We start from the raw sequence: 22826 nt of genomic DNA on the forward strand, positions 1-22826 counted from the left end.
ATTTATTTATTTATTTATTTTTTTTTTTTTTTTTTTTGTCTTTTTTCGTGACCGGCAACGGATCGCAACCCTCAGTATCGCACCCGTACCAGTCCGGGACCGGCAACGGGATCGCAACCCTCCGTGTTGCCCCCGCTCCTCGCTCAGCCAGTGAGCGGCCGGTCTGTATGTGGGATCCGAACCCTCAGCGGGAGCGCCGCCGCACTTCCCCAGCGGCGCACTGTAGCAGTGCGCCACCGGGCCAGCCCCAACAAATGTTTCTTGCTTTTCTTAACAAAGCTACCCAAATGCTCAGCAACTGTGGGTTTGTGTGCCGCCCAAACTTGTATTAGTCGGGCATTAGCTCCTTTTATATATTGGATGTCTCCCAGTATAGGGGAGATGTGCCTATATTGGAAAATAAAGTTGAATTTTAGTTATTTTTCACAACCATCTTGTAAACAGTGTAATTTCTGCAGAAGGAAGAAGTGGGGTGCATTGGAACGTTAGTTCACCCAGAAGTGTCCCAACATGGATTAGACCCTCTCTCAAAAAGAGGCTGACTTAGCCCCAGATTTTTCTGGGGCCTGCTTATGTTCATTGTGCCCTGTTCTTTCCAGGTAACAGGTGGGGGAAGGAAAATCTCTGCCCTGGGACAAAATTCCAGGCACCCTTATTCCCGTGTCTTTCCCCTCTCAGTCAGCGAATCATTCTGACTGAAGGACAGCCGTAGGCCACGTAGCCAGGAAGGGGTCACTTACATCTTCAAGATACTTCGGGGAAACTAAAGGAAAGCAACTAGATATATAAAGTCAACCACTCAGTTTTTATTATAGATAAATAGCAATATTTTCCCTGGAAGGATGGCTTGTAGTGTGGTGGAGCTACTGGAGGGCATTATTACTACGCTGAGTGCTGCGTTGAAAGCTGCGGGGTAAGACCCTCGCCTGCCGTTCATGCCGCAGTGTGCGTGTCTGTTTCCTTCTTTAGCTGCTTTGGCAGAGATCACTGAAATGGTGGCACAGCTCCACAGCACGATGATCAAGATGGAGAACTTCCAGAAGCTGCACGAACTGAAGAAGGATCTGATCGGCATTGACAATCTTGTGATTCCGGGAAGGGTAAGCAGCAGTGACCTCTGTGTGCATTTGAAGGAAAGCCAGAGAGCAGATATTTAAGGGACTTGAATTTGAGCCTTTTTATTAGAGACACTTCAAAGTCAAAATGTCCTCCTTCTGCAGTGGCTTCGCTGCACCTGGGAGACAACTGGAAAAATGTCTGGAACATTAGTGTTGTTCAGAATCATTGTGTTAGAAGGAGATAAAGTCATCTTCTGAGCTCACATTCTGCCTTTTCTCTTTATTAGTTGATTTGCTTATTTACTTCTTCCATTACCATATTCCAGAGAGGATTTGAAATAGTTTATTTTTTTTAATTTAAGTCAATGAAAATGGCAGATAAAGAAAAAATAATTGGGTAAAATAGTGATATAAAGCCAGAGAGAAAGTTAGTGCACGAAAGTATGTTGTAAATTCCCATGTCAGTATAAAGTGGTTTTTTTTTTTTTTTTTTTTTAAAAAGATGACCGGTAAGGGGATCTCAACCCTTGGCTTGGTGTTGTCAGCACCACGTTCAGCCAGTGAGCAAACCGGCCATCCCTATATAGGATCCGAACCTGTGGCCTTGATGTTATCAGCACTGCACCCTACCAAGTGAGCCACAGGCCAGCCTATAAAGTGTTTTTTTTTTTTTTCCTTTTTGTCTTTTTCCGTGTCCGGCAACGGATCGCAACCCTCAGTGTCGCCCCCGTACCGGACCGGGACCAGCAACGGGATTGCAACCCTCGGTGTTGCTCCCGCGCCTTGCTCAGCCAGTGAGTAGGAACCGGTCTGTATGTGGGACCCGAACCCTCGGCGGGAGCGCCGCTGCGCTTCCCAAGCGGCGCACTATAGCAGTGCGCCACTGGGCCGTATAAAGTGTTTTTTAAAGATGCATTTTCTATACTTAAATTTTAACTCAAAATTAAAATTTTAGCCAGAAAACAGTTCTAGGAAAGATGCAAGTTCATTTATGCTGTTCACCTACACAGCACCCTTCATTCAATGTGGGTCATTCACAGGGAGCCAGGTCTCACTACACAGACACACTCCTTCCAGGCCAAGGGAACATAAAACATGAAAAAAGCCTTCTTTTTTTTTTCGGTTCTCTTCTTAGCCAGCAGTCAAAACTACATTCAGTTTGCTACAGCTCATCACATCTCTACGGGATCTTTATCCCTAAGCTCCCCCATTTCAAGACCTCCATCACCCAGGTTCAGAAGAGAATTTTAGCCTCTGTGATCGGCCGCGTGCCTGCCTTAACCTTTCAGACAATTATCCGGTATGTTGTGGCCTTTCAGTCTTATGTGACAGGTAGCTGCCCTGGAAACTTTAAATCTGTGTAACTCAGGGCAGATGAGGAAGCTGCCTGTGCACTTGGGTATGTCTGTCAGAAAGTCTAATTACAGAACGACTGGAAAACAAGTTGTGAGAGGTTGTCAGAAGCGTTATGGGGTGAGTGCTGGGTGGAAATTAAAGCTGGGATTTGCTTCAGCTCTGTTGGTGAGAAAATCCTGCCAGGCCTCAGCACACAGCAGCCTCGTTCACCCATCCATGTGGAACGCTTAGAAAAGCCCTGTGGAATCCGTGTAATTTTCTCTTAACTTTGAGCGTTATAAAATATTTAGCATATTATGCTGCATGGCGAACAGACCATTTGTAAAGAATTTCTTTTTTGAGGACATGGTTTCCATGTGCAATGAGGAGAGCATTGGATTGGAGTAGGTGGCCCTGGGATCAAATTCTAGCTCTCCCAGAGCTGGGATGTTTCCCTACTAGAATGTGCTTCTCTCCTGTAACATGCGGAACAATATCCTCTTCCTTGTCGGTCATTAAGATCAAATGAGATTTAATATGTAAACACGACACAGTACCTAGTACTTTCCCTTCCCCCACCTACATTTCGTTGAAGAGACTACATGTACACTTATTACAGCGTTACTGAGTACGTCGTCACACAGCATTGTAGAAAACAGCATAGACATTTCCCCACATGCGGGCTCTGTCACCCTGACTGACTGGCCAGGTGCTCTTGGGTGAGTTTAATCATTTTTTTCCTTGGTTGCCTCACCTGAAAAATGGAAGTCATAATTTTGAACTTACAACCTGGCATGTGGAGCTAATCTGAGCACCTAGGAGGTGTCAGGTGCGTACTATGCTCAATAAAGGGAAGGCGTTATTATTTATAGAGGTGAAGCTGGAGTTGGGATGTTGCCGGCTGACCTCAGACCCATTATTTCCTGATCCTGTGGCTCATCAAGCCGCCTCGCATCCCCTCACTGTTTCAGGTCAACACTGAAGGAAATGGGGAGGAACGGGGGGGACCCTCAGAGGCAGCAAGTTTTGGAACTAGATAGTGGTGATGATTGCACAACATTGGGAAGGCAGCGAAGGTCTCAAGTGGTAAATTTTATGTTTATTTTACCACCATTGAAAAATGATTGGTTTTCATTTTTATTAAGTGCCTGTCCCCAAGCAATCCATGCCCTCAAGAGTTAATAGTGGGGGGAGGTGTCGCCATAGAGCTTGGGGAAGAAGCACATAGTCATCGTCCTCAGAGAGGACAATCAGCCTCAGTTTCTTCTGTTTGGCGGAGCTGATGGCAGCCCCCGAGGAGAGACATGATGCTCTGAGATGGCTTAGCACAGGGCCAGGGACCCAGGCTGGCGGCGAGTCCAGAACCTGTGCTCAGTGCCCTTGGTTGGCTGTCTCCACAGGAGTTCATCCGCCTGGGCAGCCTCAGCAAGCTCTCGGGGAAGGGGCTCCAGCAGCGCATGTTCTTCCTGGTAAGTGCGACAGCTGTGTGTCCTCATGATGACCCAGGGACCGGTGTTACCACGGGGCAAGCAGGGCCCAGGAGGCCGGGCCTCTCCACCCATGCGGGGGATGTGAAGGCAGGAGGAGCAGCGGGTGGCTCAGACCCGAGTGGCTGAGATCAGCACGTGGGCTGTGCTGGGTGGCCTCGCCGGGCGCCATTCACCGCCGCGCCCTTCTCCCATTGCCCTAGTTCAACGACGTCCTGCTGTACACGAGCAGGGGCCTGACGGCCTCGAACCAGTTTAAAGTGCACGGGCAGCTCCCGCTCTACGGCATGACGGTGAGTGCGCGGCGCCCTCCCCTGAGGACAGGGCCCACCGGGCTCCTCTCCAGGGCTCTGGGGACACTGCTTCTCCTGCACATGGGAACCTGGGATGCACGGGTGTGTTCCTTCTGGAGCCAAGTGGAGAGGCGACGTGACAGGGTGGTGTGAAGTCACCTCTGCCCGGCTGTGCCTGGCCCCAGCCCTGGAAGACGGGGCCTCCCATGCCAAGGACTAGTGGAGCCGCCTCAGCAGAAGCTGGAGCCGCCAGTGCCTTGTCCTTTGGGTCCCCAGCCTGTAACCCTTGGTCAGCATGGGATTGTGACCCTGGCTTTTGCCACCATTCTCCTTAGGGGGTGGAGGGAGGGGCATTTGTGGGCTCTGCCGAACAAATGCAGTGCACTTGGACCTTTCACCTCCAACCCTGGAGCCCCTTCTCCCTCTGCTGGGTCCCCCAGCCCTGCTCAGTGCTGCCTTCTCTTCAGTTGTCACGGTCGCCCATTCGGTGAATTTCTGAAAAGGGGCTGGGCCCCTGGCTTACTACTTAACAGTGACACTGTGCACTCTGGTTCCACAGATGGAGGAAAGCGAGGACGAGTGGGGGGTGCCTCACTGCCTCACGCTCCGGGGCCAGCGGCAGTCCATCGTGGTGGCCGCCAGGTAACTCAGAACCCCTCGAACTTTCCCCCTGCCCTCCTCCTCTGCAACCCTGACGCCCCCATCTGTGCTCAGTTCTAGATCAGAGATGGACAAGTGGATGGAGGACATCCAGATGGCCATCGACCTGGCAGAGAAGAGCAGTGGCCCCACTCCCGAGTTCCTGGCCAGCAGCCCCCCGGACAGCAGTGAGTGTGAGAGGGACACTTTGTGGCCACTGCAGGGCTGTCTGCAGAGGGCTGGGTGGTCTGGTTCACAGAGGGCAAGCTGGTGGGTGGGGAAGGGGCTCCCTGGCAGAGGCTGGTGGGCCAGGGGTACATTCCTCTTCCGTGGGTGCCACACACTGTGACTGCTGTGAGTCCCCCAGCCTTCCAATGCCTTCCTCATCCTTCCCTTTCTGCTACGGAAAAATGAGATGTTGCCTTTGCCCCCACGCCGCAGAGTCCCCTGAGGAAGCCACAGCAGCCGACCAGGAGTCAGAGGACGACCTGAGCGCCTCGCGCACCTCGCTGGAGCGCCAGGCCCCCCACCGCGGCAACACCATGGTGCACGTGTGCTGGCACCGCAACACCAGCGTCTCCATGGTGGACTTCAGCATCGCAGTGGAGGTATGGCAGCAGGCTGTGGCCGAGGGACACGTGAGGCGGGCACCTGGGCCTGCCCCTTGGCGGCCACACCCGCCCAGGAAGCATCAAAGCCCCAGGGGCTCTGCCGAGCCCACCCTGGTCATCCTGCAGGTGGAGCTGAGCTGTGTCATCCTTTTCACAAGATGCTTTTGCATTTAGGGGTTTCCATTAGTGTCTGCTGCTGCCTGTAGGATTAATCCTCCCTTCTCCACCGTTTCCTTTCCTATTATGGAGTTAGCTGTGGGGAGTCTGTTCGTACACGAGCAGTGCGTCCACATGCTGAGGGGCCTGGAGATGGACCCCTGATGCACAGCCAAGGGACAGGCAGCTCCAGGGGCCGTGTCCACTGTGTCCTGGAGCCGCCCGTGTCATCAGGGCACAGGGAGGCAGTAGAGGCTGAGTTGGAGGGTCGGAATTCATGAAAAACCCGAGGAGATGGGAGCACAGGGCAGGGGTCTCTCCAGGTGGGCTTCAGGAGTCACACCTGAAAGTTGGCCTAATGATGGATCTCCCTGGATCTCAGCTGTGAAGGCTTCCAGGCCTTTCCAAACCCCTACTCCCTAAGCCTTCTTAAATCCAAGTCGACAGTGACTTTTCACAGCACCTCAAGCCCAGAACACGAAACAGGAAAGTTTTCCTCATCTCTGTCAGTGGGACCTGCCCTGAGCAATCTGGGAACGTTTATACACTTCGTGGTGTTCTGAGTGAATGTTCACATTTCACTACGGAATCTTCACTGTGTTTGGCTCTTGGGGTTGCTGCCCCAGCCCCCTGCCCCTGCTGGGAATGTTCTGTAGCAGAGGCTGGACTCACCATCTAAAACGTAGGAAGGTCTAATTCCCAAACACACCTGGCCCAAATTGTCACATAAGAGACTGTGAGCCAAGGACAGTAGTGTGTGGGCTCTTTGAACCAACAGACTCTGTGAATGTGCCAACATCTCGTAGTGGATGGTCTCTAGGGAGTCTCAGGATTATTCTCAGAAGTGACCTTCACACTTCCATGGGCCTGCCTTGATTGGGTTTCCTGCTACAGCTGGTGTTCTAAACCCATGCCTGTTTCTGAAGGCATCAAGGGGACCCATCCAAGGTTCAGACCCTGATTCTCCCTCGGACACATCCCTTCCAGCTGGCCCGACCATGGGGCTGTGCACGCGGGATTGTGCACGGGGGGCTGTGCACAGGGGGCTCCCTCCCTGCGTGTGCCTGGCCTTCGTGTTGTGTGGATGTCCCCGTTCTGGACTCAGCATCCTCCATCCATCTCACATGTCCACTGGGTTCATGTGCAAAGCTTGCCAGTCGGAGGTTCCTTCCAGGGGATGGGGAGTACTGCAGTGAAAAAGGGGACCCTGTATGGAGGGGCAGGGCAGAGCCGATGACCGTCTCATAGGAAACAAACACTGCACCAGCTCAGTCCGTCTGTTCTGGTGAAGCCGGTGCGAGTGGCGCACGTGGAAGGAAGTCATCTTGCTTCCCTTCACACCGACCTTCACAGAGTGTGACTGACGACTTTCAAGGCAGGGGGCTGTTGAAGCTTCGGGTCTCTTTCTCAATCCCAATTGTCAGGGTCCAGGCGGCCCAGACACCTCCTCAGGCCCAGCTCTTTCTTTCCAGGTAACAAGTCTACACGGTTGCGATCTTTCGTTTAGGTGGTCAGGTGACTGCACAGAGCCAAGGTCAACAAACCGGCCACAGGCCAGATCCTGCCACCACCTAGTGTCCGTGGCCTGTGAACTAAAGTGTGGCTCTTACACTTTTAAGTGGTTATTACGTATCTCCTATTTTGCCTCTTGGCCCACAAAGACTATGTAGCCCTCTGAGGAAAGTGCCGACCTGGCAGAAAGCGTGAAAGCCAGCTGGTAGATCAGTGTGGTATGAGGGGGCAGGCGTGGCGCTGGCTGATCTGTCACTCTGCAGATATCCCTTCCTTGCCAGAACCCCCTTCCCAGGGTGCACTGCTGCAGCCTGGTGTCCATGGTGGGCCGCCCTGACTAGCCCAGGAGCCCTGGTCCTGTGAAATCCAGTCCTGACTCGGCCTGATTTCTCACAGTTCTGTGCCCCAGTTTCCCTCTCCCCTGCTGTCTCCTGCATGACTCCTGCAGGTAGAAATGAGTAAGGGGGAGGTTTGGGGACAGCTTGAGGACAAGCTGACCTCAAAAGAAAAGCTGTAGGCAAGTTTGGCTGGCACTGGGGCTCCCACGGCACATGCGGGGTCTCGTGCTCGGACGCAGCCACCAGAGCCAGTGGAGGGTTCTGAGGCGGAATGATAGTTGTCTCTTGAGACTAGAGATGGGAGACCGTGTATAGCTGGGAAGTGCCTCAGCAGACTGCACACACAGGAAGACCAGGAGGACGGCTGCCGTGACACAGCACCACAAATTGGTTAAACAGCAGCAGTCTGTCCTCTCACAGTGCTGAAAGCCAGAAGGCCAAAGTCAAGGTGCTGGTACAGTTGGGTCCTGGGAAAACATGTTCCCTGCCTCTATGCCAGCCGGCCTGCCTTGGTGTCCCTCAGTTTGTAGACATATCACTCCAGTCTCTGCTGCTGTGGTCCTGTAGCCTTCTCCCTGTGCCCAAATGCCCTCTTCTCATGAGGACATCAGCCATGCTGTGTTTAGGACCCACCCTAATGACATGTTAACTTGATTCCACCTGCAGAGACTCTATTTCCAAATGAGGTCACACTCACAGGTATCCAGGTCTAGACTTGAACTTATCTGTGGGGGCACAAGCCAACCCACAATGGGGACAAGTTATGGGTGCCCTGAACCGGGAGGGACCAAGAGGCCCTGTCAGGGAGGTGTGGGGGAGGCTGTTGTGCCCGGCAGTGGGGAAGTGGGTCGTCAGCTTGTTTTGGGTCAAGGACATGGACTCTTCTGAAAAGGCAGTAACTGGAGACCAGTCCAGGCTTGGAGACAGACCCAAGAGTCAGCCACACAGGCAAAGAGCTCAGCAGTGACAGGGAGAAGAGGATGGAGTTCAGGGACTGTGTGACGTGTGGAGATGGGGCAAGTCAGGGGGAGGCCAAGGGCAGGGCTGGAGACTGCAGAGGGCACTAGCACAGTAGGGGCAAGGAAGGTCCAGCGGACGCTTAGTAGGAAGCATGTAGTCCATCAGGACAGCAAGGCCAGAAAGACTTATTCAGAAAGGATGGAAGGTGCTGGCAGAAGTCAGAGTTCTAATGACCCTGCTTTGCAAAACTGCGGGCCTAAATTGTGGTGATCAACGAAGCGTACACAGCCAGCCCTCCATATCTGCAAGTTCTGCATCTACCAACTGTGGGTCAGAAATACTGGGGGGGATTTCAAATAACACAAAATTTTTAAAATATGGTATAAACTCTTTACACAGCATTCACGTTGTGTTGGGTATTAGAAGTAACCTAGAGATGACTGCGTACACAGGAGGATGGCCGTAGGTTATGTGCAAATACATCATTTTGTATCAGGGACCTGAGCATCTGTGGGTTTTGATACCTGGAGGTCCTGGAGCCAACCCCTGGTGAATACCGAGGGACGACTGTACACCACCCTGCAGCACTGGCTTTTGTGTCGTCAAAGTTAATCGCAAATAAGGGAAAGGTCTTTTGGACTCTCTCTGAAGGAGTTTCTCCAGTTCCCTGAAAAAACACTGATTATAAGGAAAGGGAGCCGTGCTCCTCTGCCGGCGGGTGGCAGCCACGGGGTGACCAAGGGTTGGAGCTGCCTGTTTGGCCTGGGATGGTCCTGCCCTGGTCCACCAAGCCCCCGTCCAGAGACAGGCTTTGTGTACTTGGTGCAGCTCACCGTTCTTGTCCCCGCCACCCCCATCAGATTGTGAGCAACGGCAGGACAGAGACATTTCCAACTTTTGTGATCTCGACTACCAGCCATCCCTAGATGGGACCTAAAGGGGTAGAATAAAATAGACTGAGGCAAATTTAAATTTTTTATTGTGGTGTAATATATATATAACACACAGTTGGGTGGCATTAACTACCACCACAAGGTGTGTGACTTCACCACCATGCATTTCCTACCTCAGTCTCCCCTGGCCCTGTCACTTGGACGAACAAGCCACAGCTTGTCAGGCCCGCGTCAGCCACTGAGGCTGCTGTGCTCCAGGGGCCTGAAGGAGAGTGGCTTCCAGCCCCACTAGGTGGCAGTCAGGAGCTGCCTGTGAGGGATGACAGGTCTGCTTCCTAGGACCAAGTACCACAACCTGGGAGGCCACAAAAAACAGAAATTCACTCTCTCTCAGCCCTGGAGGCCAGAGCGCAAAGCCCAGGGCCCGCCCCCCTCTAGTTTGCTGTTTGGAACCCTCGGTGCTCTTTGGCCTGGAGATCCAGCCCTCCACGTGCTGCTAGCTCTGCACAGGGCACCATCCCTGATGTGCCCGCGTTTCTTCTAAGGACACCAGTCACATTGGAGTCAGGGCTCATCCCACCCTAGTGTGACCTCGTCTTAACTAATCCCTATGACAACCCTATTTACAAATAAGGTCACGTTCAGAGGTGGCAAACAGATCATATCAGCTCCTGCAGGCACCAGGGCTTTCTCCATGGGCCTCGGGCCCAGGAAGCTTGTGCTTAGACCTGCAGCCTCAGCCCGGGGCCCCTGCCAGTGACCATACCTCAGTGCAGGAACTGGCCGGGCACCCCGTCTGTGCTCCTTACAGGCCTTTATGTCTTTCAGAATCAGTTGTCTGGGAACCTGCTGAGGAAATTCAAAAACAGCAACGGGTGGCAGAAGCTGTGGGTGGTGTTCACAAACTTCTGCCTGTTCTTCTACAAGTCACACCAGGTGAGTGCCTCGCACAGAGCAGGGGGGCCGGGGGAGCTCAGGGACTCCACGCAGCCCATGCCCTGCTTGCGGCCAGGCAGCCTTCCTCTGGAAGGACGGAGAAGCCGGGGTTATGGGGACAGCTCCATCCATCAGAAGCCCTCAAGGATGACATTATCCATCTGTTGAAGTCCTGCTTCAGCCTCAGAAAGGGCCACCTGGCTTCAGGTTGGACAGGGGAGGGGGACAGCTCATGCCCCAGGCTGGTCTCACTTGCTGGGCCAAGCCCAGCTGCGGCTGGTCCATTCCCTTTGCTGCCTGGGCTCCCAGGACCACTGCTGGGTTAGGGTAGTAGCCAGGACCCCCACACACATCCCCGCTGCCAGAGGCCACCTCCATGAAGTCATTCTGTCCCCCTTTCCAGGACAATCACCCCCTCGCCAGCCTGCCTCTGCTCGGATACTCGCTCACCATTCCCTCGGAGTCCGAGAACATCCACAAAGACCACGTGTTCAAGCTGCACTTCAAGTCCCATGTGTACTACTTCAGGGCTGAAAGTGAATACACGTTTGAAAGGTAGACGTCCCCTCTCTTGCACACAGAGCACCTGGGGGAAGGGGACACTCTCCCCCACACCAGGATTCCTCCCAAGTGAGCGGGTGAATCAACCCCTTTGGGCCTGGTTCCCTGCCCAGTGCTGAGAGAGAAAAGGTTTAGTGAGACCCAGAGTCCCTGGGCCGGACGCCAGCACATGCTTCTGTTCTCCTGACTCAGCAGGTGGAGTCCCCGCTTCCCCGGGGAGTTCAAGTACCATGCTGTCCTGGCGTTACATGCCTAGGCCTAGAGAAAGCATTTTGATACAAAACAAAAACCTTAGATTTTTGAGTCTGTGGCTTCAGTCGTTAATCATAACATTCCTGATTGGGCTATACGAAGAAGGGAGAAAAATCTTAGTAGTTCTTAGGGTTACCACATTAGGGAGACCACCATACCTGGTTGGGAAGACGCCGGGGTGGGGGTGGCAGTCTTCATTTGGCCATGACACAAAAGTGAAATGGAAAGAGCAGGTGTTGGGTAGAGCCCTGGCTTGAGGCTTTTCCTGAAATTCACATTTCAAGTAGACTTTTCCTGGGCCTCTGGGAACCTCGTCCAGAAGCAGACGACCAAAGCCGCTGTCACTGCCAAACTGCCATCTGGGGGCAGGGGGCCCTTCTCTCCTGGCTACGCTGTTTGGTTTTCTAAACTGAAGGGCCAATTATGAACTGCGCACAGTCCCTAGTAAATTCTGCAGAAATAGCACAATGGTTCAAAACCCAAGTTTAAAGCCCCCACTACACCTAAAAACCGCACACTGATGGACTGAGCTTGATAGCAGGTGTTATCCAAGTTGGGATCGTCTTACTATGGTACAGATAATCTTGATTTGCAGCAGAAAGATCCTAAAGACCTGTGATGAGATTTCTAAATATAAAATAAGCATTCCTCCTCCACACACACACACACAGGAAGCTTGGCATACACCAGGGTTTCTCAGCCTCAGCACTACTGACATTTTGGACCAGATAATTTGGGAGGTGAAAGGGGGGGGTTTTCCTGTGTATTGCAGAACACTCCGCAGCATTCCTGTCCTCCACCATTAGATGCCAGTAGTGCCCCCTCAGTTGTGACAATTAAAAATGTCTCCAGACTTTACCTCATCCCCCAGGGGGCAACATCGCTCCCAGTTGAGAACCATTGGAAATATGCAAGTAGAAAAATGGAGCTCTCACTGCTACAACTAAGCAGGATGGGACAGGCCACTGTTCTCTGCAAAAAGCAGGCCTCTCCCGAGCAGCAGAAGCCCCCTCCCCCGCAACTGCTGAGAATGGAGCGTGTGGCCTTTGGTACTGCTGTATCACCTGGGGAAGGCACAGACCTCTTGGGTACTTCAGCTCCATACACTGAGTGTGCCCAGGCCCCAGTTCTCAAACTGGGCTCCTCAGGAACAGGAAGAACCCTGTGTTTGGCTGCTAGTTCAGTTGCAAACCAGGTGGTGTTACATCATGCTGTTTTTGTAAGTAGCGACCATCAGCTGTCCAAACGAGAAGAAAAACCAGTACAACGGGTTTTTTTTAAGTACAACGGGTTTTTTTTAAAGTGGCCCAAGGTAGTTATATGACTTTCTTCTGTTTTTAGGTGGATGGAGGTGATCCGAAGTGCCACCAGCTCAGCTTCACGGGCCCACATTTTGAGTCACAAAGAATCTCACGTGTACTGACAGCTGGACCCATCCCTTGTTTCACAGCAGTCGCTGCTTTCCTGGAGGACATTTACTTTCTTCTGTATTAATGAAGCCTAGTAAAATTAACAACTGTCTGAAAAACAAAAAACATGGTTTTACAGCAGCTCTCCTCTGTCTCTACAGAAGCGTTTTTAACCCTGTCTTCTGATGGAACAGCGCTCCCATCTCCACTCCTGGGTGGCTTGTCACCTGTCTTTCTCCGCGGGGGGTTCTTTAGTTTGTGCCAGTATTAAAACATTGTCATTAACAGAGTGCCAAATGACAGTTTTCCCTCCACAACTGTACCTTAAGACATCTGTTCAACCAAAAGACAGGGCAAGTGCCCTTTTTCTATTATTTTCATCTCTAGGCTGCTGTGTTTTAAAAAATGGACTTTCCAGTGTTTGCAATACACATGGCACAGTCTTAAGCAAAAGAGATCATTTTCAGATTTCGTTTTTTTCAATCTTTCTACTTTTATAATAGGGAGTTAGTAGGACCCACTTCTTTAATAAGCAATTTTCAGCACACTACGTTCCACTTAGGGATTTTGTGCTCCAGTGAAAACTTACCGGACCTACTTCTTGGTTGACCAAATTGTTACATGATTACTATTTACAAACTGTAGCTCGGTTGTCTTAAGAGAAGCAGAAATCCAGTGCGATATCTGGACTATCACTGTACTGTGAGTGGTGTATACAAATGAGAAGATATTAAGCTGTGGTGTTTTGCTGTTTCACAAGCATGAAAACCTATATGTCATTAATCAGGGCCATTTGTGATATGTTACATTACGGAGAGTTTTTGTGAGCTTACGTGGATGCAGAAACACTATAAAGTAATGGTACGTAGTCCCCCCGGCGCCCTTATATACCTGTACCCTCCTGCAACTGTGGTTTGAAACTGCACATTCTCTAGTAGTGTATATTGTGCCTGTCTTTAAAACCAACATTCTTTACCTTTTTATACTCATCCCCCCAGGCATGGGGTACTGACAGTATGACATCACACCTCGACAGTCGGACTACACAGAGAACATGGTTTCCAGCAACTGCTTGGGCCCACTAGTCGAAACGTTTGCCTATTCTCTATGGTGACTGGGGTGGCTGCTATTCCCTTAGAATTCCGAAGCCCTTTCTAACACAAATCTAAAACATCCAGAGGAGGCAGCAGCCAGTTCAACACAGACAGTTGTCTTCCGGTGCCCTGTCCCCACAACTGGGAAAGCCTAAGTACTTACCTAAGAAAGGAACACGTGGAGCTGCGGCTGGCCTACATGGAAATGGAACGGATGAGCAGCTTGGGTTGTGTTAATCATTTGCCTTACAATATGTACCAGATGGTTTTCAGTACTAACAAAAGGGAATAAAAATACCTCACGCCACAATCCAGCATATTGAAGTTTTAAGGCAAAACAACCAACCTTGTCTCTCGCCTTTATTTTCATCGGCGGGCAGAGGGACGGGGTGCTGGCTGGGGGGACAGCAGGGATGGATGTAGAAGGGAAAAAGGACAGAGTCACTAAGACAAGCAACATGTTTTGGAAAACTTGGTATGGAGGAAATAGAACATTCTTGCAGACTGACTGGTGGCGTCCTTAACAGAAGTTATAAATAAACTGATGAGACCGGAGGGCTCCCCTCCTCCCCTGTGGAGTAAAGCCCATCATGCAGGGGCTCAGCACGCTGAAGCTGCGCCCTGGGGCTTCTTCCACACCCCGGGTGGGGCTGCATGGGGGTGGAGCAGACACCTGGGGAACATGGAGCCCAAAAGCATGTGACCCACTCACCCAACAGCAAGATGGCAGAGCTCCCTCCAGAAGTCCCCCATCACTAAACTCAGGAAGACTTGGGGACCAAGTGGCCTCCTATGTCAGTATTTCTGAATGATTCCAGCTCCAATCTGTTACCAGCACCTGTTTCTCCCGAGACCTCAGAGGGAAACTAAGTTAGGCACCTTATTTAGTCCATTCCCAAGCTGCCAGGAACAGAGTTTCAGAGACACCCCCTACATACAACACAAATCACAAAAGCCGTCATTTTCTGTGAACTTTATTGACCCTTGTGTGGTACAGCGCCTGTGCTTAAGAACACGCCCCATGGTGCTCGCCACCTCGTTGCATATTTTGTAGCAGAAATACAGAAGCCACATTTGTTAAGGAAATATAAAAACGCTTATAAATGGACCACACGCTTTGCCAAAAGAAAGGTACAAAATGCCACATAAAGAACCAAACCAGACACTCCACAAGAGCAACTCGAGAACAAAACTGTTGGACTTGGGAGGCAGGTGGCACCTGGAGCCCAGCTGTCCAGTTGCCACAGCGTCCCAAACCCCCTGGTGGCCCACCTTGCTGTGCAGCCAGCTGGGACACAGAAAGCCACCTTCAAAAGGGCATAAACCACCAGCCAAACACAGTCAGCATATCCCACAGGCAGTGGCTGTGCCGCTGCTCACTGTCCTGCAGAACTATTTCCCACACTAGCTGCATGAGCGCGGTCTGGGGTCTTCAAGCAGACCAGCCATTAGCAGCTCGGGTTTGGCATGCAGAGGCTTCGGAGTGATAGTAAACCCGTCTTGAATACTGAGCTCACACATCTGGCTAAAGACCAACAGCAGTTTACATTGAGACTGGAACAAGATAGACAAATGCTACTAGCTTCCTTGGCTAAACAAGATGCCCTTAAAAATACTTCAGCTGATTTTGTGTGTCTACAGAAAGTAACAATCCAGAGGAGACTGTACATGGAGGTGAACTGCTTTTAAACTCCCGTCAAACCACATCTCCAGGAAGCTGAATGGCCAGAAAATGCTTCCATTAAATTCTAAAAGAATCATTTGCTTTTACCAGGAGATGGAGTTGTGGATTATTAAAGTCTAGTGACTGCACAGAATCTGCTAACCAAATCATACCAATATACTCAGTTAAAATCCAGTCCACTTAGCAGCATAACCACAGTTATGGCTTCAGCATCAAAAATGGTGACGTCGTCCATTTGTAAATTTGAAGAACCCTGTAAGTCAGAAAAGCTGCTGTCGGGCCGGCCCGGTGGCGCACTGCTATAGTGCGCTGCTTGGGAAGTGTGGTGGCGCTCCCGCCGAGGGTTCGGATCCCACATACAGACCGGCCGCTCACTGGCTGAGCGAGGGGCGGGGGTTGCGATCCCGTGGCCGGTCCCGGTCCGGTACGGGCACGACACTGAGGGTTGCGATCCGTTGCCGGTCACGAAAAAAGACAAAAAAAAAAAAAAAGAAAAGAAAAGCTGCTGTCTGTGTTGGCTCTTAAAATCAAGACAAGCAGCACACTCTGGAGAACATGAACTCATTTCTTTAAGTGATTCTTTCTCCCGCAATGAACAAAACTGACCTTTGGCTTATGCCTCATGTAAGGAAGGAAATAGTTCCCCCATACAGAACACCCTCTAGAAACATGAAATGTTTAAGGTAACTCTTGCTGCAGACTAATGCGTACAGTAAGAATTAGCAATTCAGTTCTACTTCCCCTAACCAAAACATACCCCTTATAGAAATTAATAGTTCAACCCAAATCCACTTCTAATAAAATATCCTGATTTGATTTTAGAGTTTAAAAACTAGAATCCATTAATAATACATCTAAACAATAACTACCCACTCAAACATCTCAGGCTCAGGCCTCTGTCTTCTACCTGTAACATCTACCCCCTAGACCAGTAGGTAGCTGAGCTTACATTCCAAAAATTCACCTAATAACTTCCTTGCTTCCAAAATCCTTGGTCTTCCTTCTAAAGAACTGGTACTCTCACAAGAGATGACAATAATTATAATTAGCATCAACAAATATAAAAGAATGCCACAAGTACCTACACCAGACAGTCAACAATTGCTACAAGAACTCCCTCCCATCCCAGAAACCCAGAGATTATCTCCCCCCTTGCGAAGCAAGGCCCTGCAAGCTAAGAAAAACAGACACCCTGGCTGACAGCACTAGTGGACACTGGCTCCTTTCAGAGGACTAAACCCTTAAGGCCCCCGGCAAGAGGTATAGCAATTTCACAAATCAGCAGTATTCAAACCACATCTTCTCAATGACCAATGTTACAAGTTGCATAGGGAACACACTTGGATGTTCAGCGTTTTGACATGTGGGCACTTTTCCCTGGAGTCTTCTGCACTGTCTCATCACACATACACACACAGACACAGCAGGTGCCCTTTCCTCTGCACAGTCACGTTTCAAGGAGAGTATGCAAAGTAAGTGTATTATAAAATTTATTTGTGTAAGCAGTCAGACAATTTTAGGTGGGAAAGATGATATGCAGATTCCACTACAGGGTGCAACAGAAAATCGTACTGAAAGGACGGTATACCTGGCGCAGACCGGCAGTGGCACAATTCCAAACAAATGTTAGATGAGAGTGCTTCATCTGGGAGAAACTTAAAATAATTTAAAGCTTCATGAGGCAAGATATGTTCCAATTTAAAACACTAAGAAATAGTACCATCAATGAAAAAGGAAATCAACTTCTAAGTGTACCAAAAGGGTGGTGGGGCAAACGAGGAAAATTTGCATGTGTTGAGGTACAAATACGAGTGAACCATAGAGGGGCATTAATTATTACTAATGGCAAACCCTGCAAATACAAAATAAAACCCAAATCACTGGTCACATAATTCAAAATTTACATGTAATAAAGGCAAGGCAATAGACTTGAGTTATGGCCTATCAAATATTTACTCCACTGACATTATCTACAGAAGCACTTGGCCAATTTGTACACAGTGATTCCTTATGCACGCCAGAAGGGTTTCTGTAAAAATGACACTATATACAAATCTGTACACTGATCCACCAGCACGCTCTCCATCTCCCAGGGGGAGTTATCAACTTAAAGCAGGATACCTGAGGTTTCATGTCTTTAGTTGCCTTATCATAATCCCAAATATACATTTCAGGGTTTGTTTCTGTTTTCAAAGACACTTTCCTTGAATATGTGCACTATGGTTAAAATTAAAAACAAGAATAATAAAATAAAACAATCACTTGAAGGAGCTGACACTCCCTAACCCCATCTGAGAGACTTCATCTGGCTGCGGCACAGCGAGGACCATGTGTATCCCTGGACAGGCACCCGCAGCTTTGCAGGATGGTCCTCTTTGGCGGAGTCAGCAAAGGCTCTCGACTTTTAAAAAGGAGGAGGACGAAGAAGAAAAAAGGAAAAACAAAATCCCAAATGCCAAAGGAATTTCAGTGGGATGAAGTTCCTCCGCCACTTAGAGAATATCTAGGGGAAAACACAAAAAGAAATAAAGTAAATAAACGTCATGCCTCTAACCCCCAGTGCAAGAATTCAAATAATAACCAAAATCTTAGTTTCTATAGAAATCCCAAGTCATAAAAAAGCCAGTGGAGCACATATCAATGGATTAATAAATCAACCATACAAAGAACCCATGAAGATTAAGAAAATCTTGATTCCAACACACAAACTTTACATTACGTAGCAAAAAGTGAAAGTGTGTTCAGCCTCCCTTGAGAAAAAACATGAATAAACAGATGATACTCCTGTACTTCTAATCGATTTTTAAAAACTAAAAATCACTAATACCTAATGAAACAGTAAGACTCCAGGGAGGCCAGTCTATAGCTGATGAGTACAAGTGCTGGAAACCCTTTCTGGCCACAAAAATATTGACATAGTCCAGAAATCCACTTCCTAGAATTGTTTCAGAAATATGGTCCAAAGGAGGAACAAAGTATTTGCATAAAGATGTCCCTCAGGATTTTTTGTAAGTATAGTAGTTTGGAAGCAACTTTGATGCCCAACAGTAGAGAAATGATTAAGTGAATTATGCAAACTAAATGAAATAATAAAGATTAAAAATTACAATTATCTATATTTATGCAATATGAAAAATATGTTAATAAGTACACAAACGGGCACTATACATGTATCATTTATATGTACAATTTTTTTCCTTAACATTTACTTGCACAGATTTGTGGGGTACAGTTTGCTGTTTCAATACATGCATATACTGCCCAATTACATATAAATTTCTTTATCCTGAATGCTATAGCATATCTAGAAAAATCATGTGTGCTATAATATGCAGGTATGCAAACAAATTCATCAAGTTGATGACATGTATATAACAACAGAAGACAACACATCAAAAGATAACAATAATTGGGCTACGGTGGTGGGACCATGGGAAATTTCTTCTGTTTTCCAAAAATTCTACAGCACTGTCTTGCTTTAGAATGCAAAAAAGGGTGGGGGTGAGGGTCCCCTCATGGCCGAGACTTCCTCAGCCACCTCAAAACTCCAAAAGTCACAGAGCCAGGAGATGGCTGAGGACATATTAACAGGACTTATCTCAAACTTTCCAATCTAGAGCTCTGCTCTGAAAGCATCTAAGATGCCTGGCACCCTTCCAGAGAACAAGTGGTTACATAGGATCCTCTTGAGAAGCACGCCTTAGCCACAGATCCTAAGACTCAAATTCCAAGAAATATAAATGACTAAATCATGGGATGAGCTGATGTCACACAAAAGGACCCAAACATGAATTCAGACTAAGAGACAGAAAGGCTGTGAGAACGCTTGAGACGAAACTCGTTGGCACTTGTGCTGAGGTGAGGCACTGGACTGGCGTGCTCGGTTGCCAGGCTGGCAGAAGCCAAGCCCCGGCCACCGTGTGCTTCTGGCATCCTCCTGGGTAGACGCTCAGTAAGAGCTTCAGAGGCCTCGAGGGAAGAAACAGGTGGACTCAGCCATGTCTGCACGGACAAGACAAAGACCACAACAGCCAGGTCATCTGAAGAGCAAGGAGCAAGGAGGGTGCGCTCATCACGGAGGGCAGAGAGAACAGAGAAGGGTCCTGAGACTGAGGAGAAGCAAAGACAGAGACTCAGCATCTCCAACGTATCCACGGACAGTAAAACACTAACCATAACACAGAAGTCACGTATTTCCAGGTCTGCACTAAAGTAAACACTGGCTCCAAGTGCCAATCTAGTATCTGAAATGTCTTAAATTTGAACTGAGATGTGCTAGTAAGTGTAAAATACAGACTAGATTTCAAAGATGTAGTATGAAAAAAATGAATGTAAAATATCTAATAACTGTCTATAGTGATAACATGTTGAAATGGTATTTTGGATGTAGCAGGTTATAAATATACATTATTAAAACTAATGTCACTTGTTTCTTTTTCACTTTTTTTTAATACAGCTATGAGAAAATTTAAAATTCTCTCTGTGGCTCACATCATATTTCCACTGGACAGTGCTGATATTGACCAACTTCAATCAGCAACTAAAGGAAGGGGAACAGGGAGGTAAGGGGGCCCTGGAACTGGGAAACTTGGACCAATTAAATACGCACAGGTCACTCAATCTGTGCCTGGGAGCTGCTGGGGAAATTAAGTCAGATATATAAATCATTCATAAAAATTTCAGGCAATTCTGTAAAATGTAGAAAATAACAACTGTAAAAGTGACATTATGAAAGCAGAAAACAAAACCCAAAACAAGATAACAACAATACCACCAGTTACTGGTTTAGTTCTATTTGCTTTATTATAAGGCTCTTTTGAATGAGAATAAATACCACTAGAATGAGGTGTGAAGCTATACCAAGTTTCTTTGAGAAACCAAAATGTTTTGTGTTTGGGTGAGCACATGGGTGACTTTTTCATTCTATTTTCCTTTATTCCTATAATTTGTTACGTTGCTTTTAGTATCCAGGGGTGAGGGTGGAAGTGTAGAGAGATCACCCAGAAAGATCACTGATTCCTTCAATTGCCTCAAAATTGAAGGCAGCCAAGTAAAGTTTTTATTTTCTACCCAAAACCTCAGAGCAAGTTACAAAGTTGAACTTTTATTAAGGGACCTGAATAAAGACTGTAATTTTCTCTGGATGTGCCCACTTAGAGGAGCTCTTCACAGGGCAGTGGGCAGCCCATTCAATCATCACTTCCAAATGGCAAAAGTGACCCTACGTGCCCCAAAGCTTTTTTGTGTGCTGTCAAGTAGCAACCTCAGAAAAGACCTGGAAATGCTCCTAATTACAGCAAGGCTCAGCCACCCTTTGGAAGGGAGCATTAGCCTGGACACCTAAAGACGAACATAAAAGCAATGACTTGCCTGGTGCTGCAGGGAGCGAGGAAGGTACAGAGTGTGAAGGAGAGCCTGGTGACAAATCCCCAGGTCACAGAACTGCTGGCTGGTGCACCTCCACTGTCTCCAAACACCACCAAACGACTGCACCTACAACAGCCTGGGGTGACTTTCCTTCACACAGATACTCCTAAAACAAGCTCGTGAGAGGTGCAGGGAAGTCCCAAACTGTCACCCCCATTTACTCCTCGCCCTGGAGCATATGCAGCAAAAGGTCAGCAGGAGGAGGAAAGAGAGCTCCCGGATGCTGGCTCAGATAAGCTGCTGCCAACAAGTCTACGGGTCCAGACACACCACTGACCAGGAAGTGGGCACACCCAGGGCCATTCTCACTGAGTTCACCGAGCCAACACCTCTGGTGTTTCTGGACATTTGACTTTAAAGCCTAAACCTAACAGACAGTTACACTCATTTGGCTAAGGACTATATTTCTCTGCCTGATAATTAGGCTGCATAATTAAGAGCAGGCAGGTATTTAAAAATCCTCCTCTATTTCTGAGGCAAGAACTACAAATGTATAAAGTTCTGTGGTCCTTTCCAGTAGTTTCCGTATTCATACCATTCATTCACATGGATTTCTAGAATTCAGAACAAAGGTCTTCTCTAACTTGATCCTGCTCCAACTCTAAGGACTGGAAAAGAGAAACAGACCAAGAACTAAGCACCAAACTGACTGTAGTGGATTGAAATATGTACCCCCAAAACTCACTAAAGCTTGAATTGTATCCCCCAAGTTTTATATATTAGAAACTTAGCCCCCACTGTGACTGTTAAGAGGGTGGGAAATCCTATTATGGTAATGGAAAGGTGGGCCTTGAAGAGGTGATTGGACTGTAGGACCGTGCCTAGTGAATGGATTAATAATGGCCGTCAGGGGTGGGTTCTGAAGGCTTTGAAAGAACAGTGCATAAGGAACTGTCTCTCTCCGCTCTGCTTCCACCATCTTGCAATGTGAGAGAGACCCCTGGGTCACTGTCGCCACCACCAGATGGACTTTGGTCTTCCCAGCCTCAGAAACTGTAAGCAATAAACTTCATTGTTCTTTATAAATCACCCAGTTTCAGGTATTTTGTTCCATGCAACAGAAGTGGACTGAAACACTGAAGAACTGTGCTCCAGTCTAGAGGAAAGTCTTCCCACACCCAGCTCGGCAAGCGCCGGGCAGTTACCTCTGGAGCCGCTGCACGAGCTGGGCCACCATGGTGTCAGAGATCCCGGGGCAGGCCTCTTCCGCCAGGTAGATGGCCCCGCGCAGCTCCTCTATGGACCCCAGATTCCCTCCGCACGCCTGGCTCTTCTCCTTCAACTGGAAACACACACACAGGGAGAAACAGCGTGACGCACGAGAACGGTGAGCAGTCGCCTTAAGGAGTAATGACCTCTGGACTCTACACTACTCCAAGCCCATGGAGCCTGGCAACAGCTTTGGCTCAGCTACTGGGTCGCTTCAAATGCTCTGAGAAAAGCATGTAGACACAGGGCAACAGTCACAGCAAAACCATTGCCATCTCTGGGCCAGAGACAACGGACTTCCCGTGCACACCTTTTCCCAGTCTGATTGTGAGGGCTGTCCTCTATTTTTTTTTCTATTTCAACCTTAATCTTGCTCCAGAAAAGCAGTTTCAAACCCTATCAGATATGATTCTGGTTCCAACACTTAAGCCGCAGCACGGGTCATCTAAAGCTTAGCTCCTAATGTTAATGGGTTACTTCTAAAACTCCAGCAAACTGTGTTTTTGATCCAGAGCGCTGTCAAAATATCCTATTTCATGTAAATAAGTGGCAGCCCTAAAATCTGGGAATCCACAGTGTCCCTCCTGGCACCTCTGCTCCGATGAGAAATCACACAGTGTTTTCAAGGCACCTCCCTCAGTTGAAGGTCAAAGCTAAGTCTCTTTCTAGGATGCACCCAAAACATGAACTGCAAAAAAGAGAACTGCTCGAGTCAGACACAGCACGTCTCAGGGACAAAACGCCTCGCAGAAGAGGCTCCAGTTGGCAGCTGCAGAGATGAGAGACACCACCTCCTCTTCAGGAGTCCCCCTCAAGGTAATCTTTAAGAAATAGCTCATAAAACATTGAGCTTTGGCTTTCCAGGCTCTTGTGAACACACTGTCATATCAAGAATAAGATTCACCCTAAAAGCAATGGCTTCCCTCTCTGATGCAGAGGACCCAGAAGGGCTGACGTTGGGGGGGCAATGGG

The 22826-nt window shown here is 48.7% G+C and overlaps 2 protein-coding genes across 6 annotated transcripts in view; one reads left to right on the forward strand and one right to left on the reverse strand.

Moving 5' to 3' along the window:
* Positions 1 to 13311, forward strand: part of FARP1 (FERM, RhoGEF (ARHGEF) and pleckstrin domain protein 1 (chondrocyte-derived)) — a 283653-nt gene extending 270342 nt beyond the window's left edge. For all 3 annotated transcript variants that reach the window (XM_008578376.1, XM_008578369.1, XM_008578383.1), the window contains exons 19-27: positions 970 to 1100; positions 3794 to 3862; positions 4084 to 4173; positions 4733 to 4815; positions 4888 to 5000; positions 5254 to 5420; positions 10111 to 10218; positions 10622 to 10773; positions 12373 to 13311. In XM_008578376.1, coding sequence (XP_008576598.1) covers positions 970 to 1100; positions 3794 to 3862; positions 4084 to 4173; positions 4733 to 4815; positions 4888 to 5000; positions 5254 to 5420; positions 10111 to 10218; positions 10622 to 10773; positions 12373 to 12454 — 995 coding nt within the window. In that variant the 3' untranslated portion in view covers positions 12455 to 13311. The remainder of the gene's footprint in view (positions 1 to 969; positions 1101 to 3793; positions 3863 to 4083; positions 4174 to 4732; positions 4816 to 4887; positions 5001 to 5253; positions 5421 to 10110; positions 10219 to 10621; positions 10774 to 12372) is intronic.
* A 3380-nt stretch (positions 13312 to 16691) lies between these two features.
* Positions 16692 to 22826, reverse strand: part of STK24 (serine/threonine kinase 24) — a 108801-nt gene continuing 102666 nt past the window's right edge. For all 3 annotated transcript variants that reach the window (XM_008578398.1, XM_008578390.1, XM_008578406.1), the window contains exons 10-11: positions 21791 to 21927; positions 16692 to 17721 (exon numbers count right to left, since the gene is read on the reverse strand). In XM_008578398.1, the coding sequence (XP_008576620.1) occupies positions 17685 to 17721; positions 21791 to 21927 (174 nt within the window). In that variant the 3' untranslated portion in view covers positions 16692 to 17684. The remainder of the gene's footprint in view (positions 17722 to 21790; positions 21928 to 22826) is intronic.

This window comes from Galeopterus variegatus, unplaced genomic scaffold (assembly GCF_000696425.1).
Source record: "Galeopterus variegatus unplaced genomic scaffold, G_variegatus-3.0.2 Scaffold74, whole genome shotgun sequence".
NCBI lineage: Eukaryota > Metazoa > Chordata > Mammalia > Dermoptera > Cynocephalidae > Galeopterus > Galeopterus variegatus.